Consider the following 10384-nt stretch of genomic DNA (forward strand, 5'->3'; position numbering starts at 1 on the left):
AGGTTTTGCGGGGTGCTATCACCGTTTCATGGAGGGCTTTCATCTATCTTAGCCCATTAACTAAGTTAACTCAGAAGGGTGTTTTTTCAGATGGCTTGGTGAGTGTGAGGAGAGCTTTCAGAAACTCAAGACTGCTTTGACTATAACTTTAGTGTTAGTGATGCCCACAGGCTCGGGATCTTACATTGTATATTGATGCATCGCATATTGGACTTGGTGCGGTATTGATGCAGGATAGTAGAGTCATTACCTACACGTCTCATTAGTTGAATATCCATGAGAAGAACTACGTTGCGCATGATTTGGAGTTAGCAGTCATTGTTCACGCGCTCAAGATTTGAGGGCATTATTTATGCGGTGTGCCATGTGAGGCCACACTTACCATCGGGGTCTCCAACATCTATTCAAACAAAAGGATCTTAATTTGAGGTAGTTCAGATGGTTGGAGTTATTGAAAGACTATGATATCACCATAGTGTATCATTCGGAGAAGGACAATGTGGTGGTCGATGCCTTGAGTAGGAAGGAGGAGAGCATGGATAGTTTGGCATTTAAACCGGCATTAGAGAAATATTTGGCCATGGATCTATAGTCTTTGCCTAACATGTTTATGAGGTTGGGTGTTTCAGAGCCTAGTAGGGTTCTTGATTGTATTGTGGTGCAGTCATCTTTGTTGTAGCGCATCAAGGCTTGCCGGTTTGATGATCCTCACTTGTTGGAGTTAAAGGACACAGTGCAAGGGGTGGTGCTAAGAAGGTTATGATTGGGGATGATTGTGTTATGCAGTTTTAGGGCCAGATTTGTGTTCCGAGTGTTGGTGGGTTTAGAGTGTTGATCCTTGTGAAGGCTCATAGATCATTGTATTCTATTCACTAGGTGTCACCAATATGTATCATGACTTGAAGCAGCATTATTGGAGGGGAAGGATGATGAATGACATTATTGGACACATCTCTCGGTGTTTGAATTGTCAACAGGTGAAGTACGAATATCATAAACCCAATGATTTCACTCAGAGGTTTGTGAAACCGAAGTGGAAGTGGGAGTACATAAATATGGACTTTGTGGTAGGCTAACCACGGACATTGAGAAAATATGATGTTGTTTGGGTCATTGTGGACCAGTTGACCAAGTCCGCGCATTTCATCCCAGTGATAACTTCCTACTCTGCACAGCAGTTGGCTCATATTTATATCAAAGAGATTATTTTCCTGCACGGTGTGCCCGTTTTTATCATTTTAGCCCATGGCAAGGTGTTCACTTCACACTTTTGGAAAGCTTTGCAGTGTGAGTTAGGCACACAGGTTGAGTTGAGTACTGCATTTTATCCTCAAACAGACGGGCAGTCCGAGCGGACCATTCAGATTTTGGAGGATATGTTGAGGGCATGCACTATTGATTTCAGAGGTTAGCGAGACCCGTTTCTATCTCTAGTGGAGCTTGCCGACAACAACATATGTCAGTCGATTATCCAAATGGCTCTATATGAGGCCTTATATGGGAGGCGATATCGTTCTCCGGTAGGTTGGTTTGAGCCCGATGAGGCTAGATTGTTGGGTACAAATTTAGTTCATGATGCTTTAGAGAAGGTGAAATTGATTAAGGAGTGACTTGTACAACACAGTCCAGTCAAAAGAGTTATGCTGATAGGAAGGTTCGTGATGTGGCTTACATGGAGGGTGAGAAGGTTCTTTGCCAAGTTTCGATATGAAGGGCGTGATGCGACTTGGGAAGAAGGGCAAGTTATGCTCAAGGTTTATTGGCCCATTTGAGATCTTGGAGAGAGTTGGGGAGGTTACTTATAGGCCTGCATTACCTCCTAGCCTAGCAGGGGTACACCTTGTATTTCACATTTCCATGCTTCAAAATTATTATGAGGGTAAGTCACATGGCATGGACTTCATCACGGTGCAACTTGACAAGAATTTGACTTATGAGGAAGAGCCTGGACTATTCTAAACAATTGTACACGACCTATCAGGTTGTTACATTCCCCACCTCTAACAGAAACGTTCATCCTTAAATGGATGTATAGGTCGTTTTGAGTTCCAGCTCCCTTTTATGATTTGAGACCTTTCATAACGTTGCTTGATGATTTATGACTTGCATGCGTGGTTCATGTTATTTTTCGGGAAGTTAAAATGTAAATTTTTAAAGAAAACTTGATTTTTGAAACTTGAAAATGGCTAGACTTGACCACGGTAAATATTTTGGGTAAACAACCTCGGATTGAAGTTTTGACAATTCCAATAGGTTCGTATAGTGAATTTGGACTTGTACGCATGTTTGGTTGGGGTCCCGGGGTGACTCGAGGCCGTTTCGCTACTAAATATGGAAAGTTTAATTTTGAAGATTGAATTATGAAATTTCTTGAGTTTTGGTGTTTCATTCTTGAATTTAGATGTTATATTAATGATTTGAGCTTAGGAGCAAGTTCTAATGATGTTATTACACTTGTGTGGATGTTCGGATTGGTGTCCAAGGGGCTCAGTGAGTCTCAAATGAGTTCCAGACTATTTTTGGCATAGTTGGGAATTATGGTGTGGCAGACCTCACATTTGGGAGCCTTGCATTTGCTGAGTGCTAGCTCGAATTTGCAAAGTTGGGAAGGGACTAGGCCACTTCGCATTTGCGAAGTTTTGGTCACGTTTTCTAGTTGGGTGGGCTTCGCAATTGCGAGGGTTGTGTACCAATTGTGTCGCAATTGCCACACTGGTGAGTGGGGAACAACTTCACATTTGCGAAGCTTGGTTCGCCGATGGGCTGGTCCTTCATAAATGTGAAGGTCTAGTCGCAGCTGCGATATCTGATGGGCTCAGACACTGTTTGCATTTGTGATAAGTGGTTTGCTTTTGCGAACATTGTAATTACTAACAAGACTTCACATTTGCGATATCCACAGTTGGGTAAAAGGTTGGGATTTCGGGCTTAGCTTTTTTTACTCCATATTTTAGATCTAGACTCCACATAGAGGCGATTTTGGAGAGAAAATTCTTGCCACCTTCCTAGGTTAGTAACTTTAACTTATTTTTTTTCAATTTCCATTACTTATTCATTAATAGTCACTATCAAATCTAAGGCTTCATAGAGTAGAAATTGGGATTTTCAGTAGAAATTAGAAATTTTGTAAAACTGATATTTAGACCTCAAAGCCCAAATTGAGGTCGGATCTCTAAACAAATCACATATATGGACTAGAGGGTGAATGGTTAATTAGGATTTGTCTTAATTTCAGATTTTGACCATGTGGACCCAGGTTTGACGTTTGTTGACTTCTTTAAATATGTTAAAGATCAAACTTTTTTTTGTATGAGGGTAGTTTCTAAAGTTTGTTTAGACTTATTTGAGTAATATTTGACAAGATTTGGGTTGTTTGGAGGCTTGTTCTAAAGGGAAAGATGTGGTAGATTGTTGATCTTGTTTCGAAAAGAGGTAATTATCGTGGTTAACCTTGATTTGAGAGAATTAGGAGATTATGGGTCTATTTTCTACATGATCTATATGCGAGGATGACGTATATGCAAGATGACGAGTGTATCTGCATCGTCATGGTTTAAGCATGTGGGGTGTACCACTTTGTTTCGATCTATAATTATACCATGTCTATACTAATTTCAAGATTTTACTTATGAGGTGCTCTTACTTGATACTTGTTTTACTTGATATATGTGTCGCCACTTGTTATATGCCCTTAATTGCTACATGTTCTAGCTTATTTTATGACTTTATTTATCATACTCCTTTACTTGTTACATACTTTCACATGCTATTAGGTAGATGATTTTACCTGTCTCTTGCCTTTACTTCCCTTGTTGCCTTTACTTGTTTCTTGTTGCTCGATTATATTATATCTGATCATATGATCTTTAGATTGTTCCCGTGTTTACGGCCTGTTGAAATTCTTGTTGGCAGATATTGTGAGGCTACTTTATGAACATTTATTTGTTTGACCTTCTTTGTTCTTGCTCGTATTTCCTTGGTGAATTATGCGTTTTAGTTCCCTTTTTATGTTATGCTGTGAGATTTGTTGTATTTGGTTGTTATTAAGCATTTCAAATGAATTGACATTGGGATAGGGTTGCGCACCACAACAGTATTGTTATTGATACAAGGATTGAGTTGCATGTCCCAACAATGTTGTTACTAATATTGGGATTGGGTTGCGCGTCATAACAGAAAGGATGTTTTGTAGTTATTCTTGGTTGTTATGCTCCGCTGCCATGATATGTCTGAGGTTGTGATGTGATGTTAATTTGGGGCCTTCTGTCATGTACTTTCTTATTCTGTTTATTATGTAGTTACTCATTTTTATGTATTGTTATTGTTTTTTTGCTTATTACTCGTACATGTTTACAGTGAGTGTCTTGCCATTGCGTTGAAACTACCTCATCGAGGTAGACTCCATACTTACTAAGTAGATAGGGTCATTTATACTGATACAACATTTCTACAGTTTTTGTTCAGATCTCAATGTTGGTCCCAACAACGTCTAGAGGTGATTGATTGGACCTTTCCCAAGAGACTTAAGGTAGGTTTGGTTGGCGTTTGTAGACCATGGAGTCCCCTTAATATCTTTATCTACTATTTATTGTACCAGACAATATTGCATTTCCATTGCAAACTTGTATTTAGCATGACTAGTGACTCATATACTTGTGACACTAGATACTTGAGATAGTCTTAGACAGCGATGGTCGTAGATCTATTATACATCTTTTGCGATTTCACTCTTTTATTAGTATTCATATGTCTTTAACTATTAAACTTCTTTAAGCATTGTGCTAATATTGGCTTTCCTAGCAAGCGGATTTTAGGCTCCATCACGACCCCATGGTTAAGATTTTGGGTCGTGACAGATCTATCCCCCTAGGGTAGCCCTCTTATGTTTCTCTTTTGATGGCGTACACGCAAGTTGTGACAAACCGAAGGGTTTCTGGTTTATTGTGATGTGGGATCTGATGTGATAAATTATTGAGCATTAAGGTGGAAACTTTGACTATTCGTGTGAATCTTTTGTGCATGTATATGCTTGTTGATGCATTTTATATATGCATGAGACTTGTTTGTGAGTTGTTGGACACTTGAAGAATGTCAGATTCATGTAAAAGGAGAGTTGTTATTATAGATTGACATGTTGGAGTCATGTAAAGGTTTTCATAAACATACCATTTGAAAATTGATATGAAATTGGATCATTGACTTGTGTAGACAATTTACCTTCACGTAAAAGTATTTGAGTAAATGCTACTTGGTGCATGTCTCTTTTGAAGCGGAGTTGGTGCAAGTTATTTTTTGTTTTGATCTATTTAATTGGAAAATTTTGATTATTACCTTGATTGTGCATCTTTATTTTGATATCTACCATTCTATGCCTGTTTTCTTGGGTATTTTTTTGTATTATACATGTTATTAAGCTGCACAGGTTATACAAAGTGAGAATCTCTTGACTAAAAACCTCGTCAATAGTTCACTGACGTTGATCAAGATACTTACTGAGTACATGGGGTCGGTTATACTAATACTATATTTTTACACCTTGCGTGCAGATTCAAGAGTTGAGCTGTTGTAGAGAATAAAAGCTAGCATTGAAGACGTACCCATATTCCAGATGCAAACTACTTCTTTGTTCATGGTAGTTTAGGATTTGTACTTCTGTTTATGTATATTCAAATAGGTATTATTTTTTCTTTGTACCAGCATTGTAAAATCTAAATCTTAGTAGCTCATGACTTGTACTACCAGTCCTTGGTATTATTGTATTTATTTTTATAATTTTATTTATTATTTATTGATAGTTTCTCCTTAGAGTTGTATGATATATTGTTTAGCTTACCTAGCGTGTTGTGTTAGGTGTCATCACGATTTGATGAGATTTTGGTTCGTGATATTTTCTGTGTTGCCTCATAAATGATTATGATACAAACGATATTGATACTAACAATTACAGTACAAATAATATCGATGTTGAATCGCTCTCAACTCGATTAATCTCACTCTAAACTTTTCTGTGACATTCGAATACTCTTGACACATGTCGGGATTCAGTTAGACCATATAGTAAGTCTATTTTTCACCAATACAAGAACATGCTAAAAATATAGTCTTGCATTATAAGTGAGCAGGGTTAAAAGTTGAGCTCATGCGTTAAAAGTAAGCATGAGTTAAAAATAATTTTTACTTTTAAAAATGCAGCAATAGGAATATTGAAATTATGGTTAAAATTTTATCTCCACCTGTAGTATATTTCGGACATTTTTTATGTGGATAAAATTCTTCATTGTCGTCAAATTGATTGTAGCTTTATCGGAACCCGCCTTGAACCTATCTCTAATACCTTCAACAATTAGCTCTGATATCACTTGTTGAAATTGAAATAACAAGGTGTAATGCGAAAACTATACCAAAAGAGATATAATACTTTAATATTGTTTGGTCAATTGACCCACATATGAGAAAACTAGAATTTTTAAAAATATTGAGAGATAATTTCCTCATAAATAAGACTCTTTTAATGACTACATTGTTGATGTTATTATTTGCATATGAAGGAGGAATTCTCAATTTATAGAGGTCCACAATTTTTTCCTTCAAGAAAGGTATTGTCAAATTTGGAAAAGAGTAATATTTTCCTTTTAGGAAAAGTAAAATCAATCATAATAAATATTTTACCTTTGTGTCAAATAATACGTAAATCAAAATATGAAAAGGAAATTAGGGCAAACCTTAACAGACATTAAAGAGAGTATGGGTACATGGTGAAACGGAGAACTTTAATAATTTTCTTATTGATATGAGGTTCGTGCTGTTGAGTGTGGACCATCTCCCAATTTATTTGAGAATGTTAGATGGACTGCTAGAAAATGGCAATATCAAGGTATGTTTCTTCTATGTTTTTGTTTGATTTCCTTTGGTGTCTAAAAGTTTCCCTTTCGAAGCGGCAGTAGAAGAATTGTTTTTTAATCATTCATCATTCATCATTTTGAATTTAGTTTTTTTCCTCTCCAAATTTCTGTCTTAATCATCACACACATGTTTCAGTAATATATATGAAATTTTTTAAAATTTTGTATTTATTGGCATGAGATACATATGTATTTATTGACAAGGGATACACATATAATGCACCTGTCCAAAATCTTGTGTATCTTATAAGAAGATACTGCAATATACGCATCATGTATTAATAACTAACTAATGCAACAAAGCAAATGAAGAAGGAAATGAACAACGATACACAATTATTATTAAGGTCATACAAACATGTAGAAGCGCTCGCTCTGATCTAATATTTCTTTGTATCTGGGCTGCCACCATCCACAACCTCTGCAGTTAAGATCTCAACGGGGAACTCACAGTCTGGAGTTGAAGGATTATTTGCGGTGAGTTCGGCGCCTAACAATTCGCAATACTCCTGATCTTGATTGTTCATTTGGTAACGCATATTGTATGCATAAGATACCTTCTCTGCGAAAACGAGGTGATCACAAGTTGCACCAGAGCCAAAGGTGCTGCAGTCAGAATCCATACATGCAGAGTCAAAATCTTTCATCAGCAAGGTCTCGTTGTACTCAGTTTTACCATCAAACACACACCATCTGTTCGGCATTTTCACGGTACCTGTTCAGACAGAAATATGTATTTAGCTTATCGGCGGAGCCAAAATTTTCACCAAGGGGTATCACAATATAAATAAATAGATACACCGAAAAGTTTAGGATAGTCCACATATAGTAAATATACATAAAAGAGAAAAAATTATCCAGCAATACAATGTAATTTTTTGGCGAAGGAATATCGATTGACACTCCTTGGTTGAATGTAGCTCCGCCACTGCTTATCAAGTTTTTAGATGAGATGATCTTATTTTATAGAACGAGTAAAAAGTCATGGGTCAAATTTTACCGACACCCCCAAAAGGAATTTTTCTTACGTGTTTGATTCATGAAAAAGAATCAAAAACCATATGTCGGGTTCATATTAAATTATGCTCTGGCTAACCATTAAAACTTTGAATGAAATAGTCATAATATGTAGAATATAATACCTTTGGCGACGGTTGGCTTGGTGTTTAGGTCATGCATGGTGAAATCAATTTTGTACTTGGGTTCACCATCGAGTTTATAGATACCCCAATGTCGTTGATAATTGCCTATATCTGTATTTACCATATTCTCGTCTGTTAAGGAAAGTAGAAACACATTTATATCCTTGTTTGGGCGTAGTGGAGTTCCTTCCTTCCTACCAAGATATTTAAGAAAGCCACGATGAAATCTTTCTGCATTTTCTTCACTTGCACCCTCATATCCATCTGTAGGCCAACCAATTTGTCCAATAACAATCTCCATATCACCATAACCTGCCTTTGTTAGAGCACAAACAAGTGCATCATAAAGGAAAGTGAACAAATTGTAATAGGTGTTATTGCCATCTACAACTTTGAACTTGGATTTAACATTATCAAAGAAAGCAAATTCCACATCAAATCCCAAATTATACACCGTATAGATTGGAAAAATATTGATAACAAAAGGGGAACCCTTTTTGTTAAGGAAATCTAGGAATTCCACCATTTGGCCCTTTATTTCTTCTCGAAAATCACCTTCTGATGGCTTCGTCATATTTATTAAGACGTCGGTGAAAATGGGAGTTGTTACTTTGATATCTGGGAGGTTGTATTTATCAAGGGAATTTCTGGTCAAATTTAGGAAATGAAGAATACGGCTAAATGGAGTTTTGGTATATTTTGATTTGGTAAATGGTTCGTTTCCCACGTACACATACCTACAAAAAAAAAAAAAAAAAAAAAAAAAGGATCGTTGCACTTAAATTAATAAGTTATGGATCGAATAGCAATCCTGATATGAAATAATAACATTGAAATTTGTGAAAATAATGGAGACCAGAGTTCAAATGTAAATAAATAGAGAAGAAAAAAAAGAAAGGTAAATGATCTGATTGAATTGTCGAGGTGGACGTTAGTTGATCCGGACACATCAGTATTTGAAATAAAAAATAACAATAATCTAGAAATGAGTTCATTGCATCACGCATGTACCTGAATTTAACTCCTTTGTCAACAAAATTTTTCACACGTTCATGAATCATAGCGTCTATTTCTTTTTGCTCCCTAACGTTTCGTAAAAAATTTTCTTGTAAGGTGATGGTCATACCAATATTGGTGTCGGCAAAAGCATCAAGGACGTTAAGGCTTGGTTGAAAAATTCTCAGCTCTGTGATCCCATTTTGTAAGAGTAAATCCACCACCATAGATGGAACAAATCTTTGTTTTGCCATCCTCCCCCAATTTATGCCCACAAACGCGTCTACTTGAATCCCACCCAACGACAAGAACATGAGGGACATGAATAAACTTTTCCATAACGAACCTGTGTTTTTGTACATTCTTGTTTAGATTTGGGCAATGAACTTTTGATAAGATTTGTGGCAATGTATGAGAAATGTTATGGAAAACCTTTATGCAATGTCTCGGCGCCTGTAATGCAGTTCGCCTTTATGGAATGAGATTGAGATATTGGAAAATAGGAGGTTTGGTTTTCCAAATATTTTTTGCATGGGTTTTCATGTTCAACATGCAATGAACTATTGCATGCCCTTCTAACTGTACTATGTTGTGTGTATGGGTACGCATGAATATTGGAAAAATATTTAAGAGTGGTTCATTGCATTCTCGAATTACCATTAGTATATTATGAGATGAGCATTATTCTATTTCATCGTGTTTGACTAGTAAATAAATTAAAGACGAGTTATTCTAATTGCAAAATTTCGAAGATTTTTTTAGGTAATTTGTTTTTTAATTGAAACTTGTACATTCAAACCTTTTTATAACATACGTTTGTTTGGATATTTTTTTGGCTGCTATAGTGAAGTGTTGTTATAGAGGACATATATTTTAGCGTAATATAAAAATTGGTTCCGAGAAAAATATGGCTTCTATAGTAAATGATTGTTATATAGAAATGATGTTATAGAGAGATCTGACTGTAGTTTGAATATAAACAAGAACTTATCCATGCTCATAGAATTTAGAAGACTAATGAATTAACAAAGAAAATGAATGAAGCAAGACAATATTCTTTTTTCCATTAAACAATATGGGTCGAAAAAGGAAAAATATTTTGCATCAGAAAAGCTCAATGATGTGATACGGAGCTCTATCTTTGGCTAGAAATATCTTTTAAAAAATAGTAGACATAAAAATATATAAGGATACTCAATAAGGGGTAAATAAATATCTGTAAAGTTACAGTGTGAAACCTGGTTTTTCGGACAAGTTTAAAGGGAACTTATGTATTTTTCTATTAAAAAATGATAACATTTTAAATCATGATTTATTTACTATTTCACCAAAAAACTAGTAATG

General features: G+C 35.9%; 1 protein-coding gene across 1 annotated transcript; it reads right to left on the reverse strand.

Moving 5' to 3' along the window:
- Positions 1-7032: 7032 nt before the first annotated feature.
- LOC104230556 (glucan endo-1,3-beta-glucosidase 8-like) lies at positions 7033-10169 on the reverse strand. Its single transcript, XM_009783389.2, has 3 exons — positions 9056-10169; positions 8045-8781; positions 7033-7617 (listed from the first exon to the last, which is right to left on the reverse strand). Exons 1-3 carry the CDS (start codon positions 9400-9402, stop codon positions 7283-7285), a joined length of 1419 nt encoding a protein of 472 aa, XP_009781691.1. The 5' UTR covers positions 9403-10169; the 3' UTR covers positions 7033-7282.
- Between the last annotated feature and the right edge of the window lie 215 nt (positions 10170-10384).

The sequence above is a fragment of the Nicotiana sylvestris genome, chromosome 5, assembly GCF_000393655.2.
Source record: "Nicotiana sylvestris chromosome 5, ASM39365v2, whole genome shotgun sequence".
In the NCBI taxonomy this organism is placed as follows: domain Eukaryota; kingdom Viridiplantae; phylum Streptophyta; class Magnoliopsida; order Solanales; family Solanaceae; genus Nicotiana; species Nicotiana sylvestris.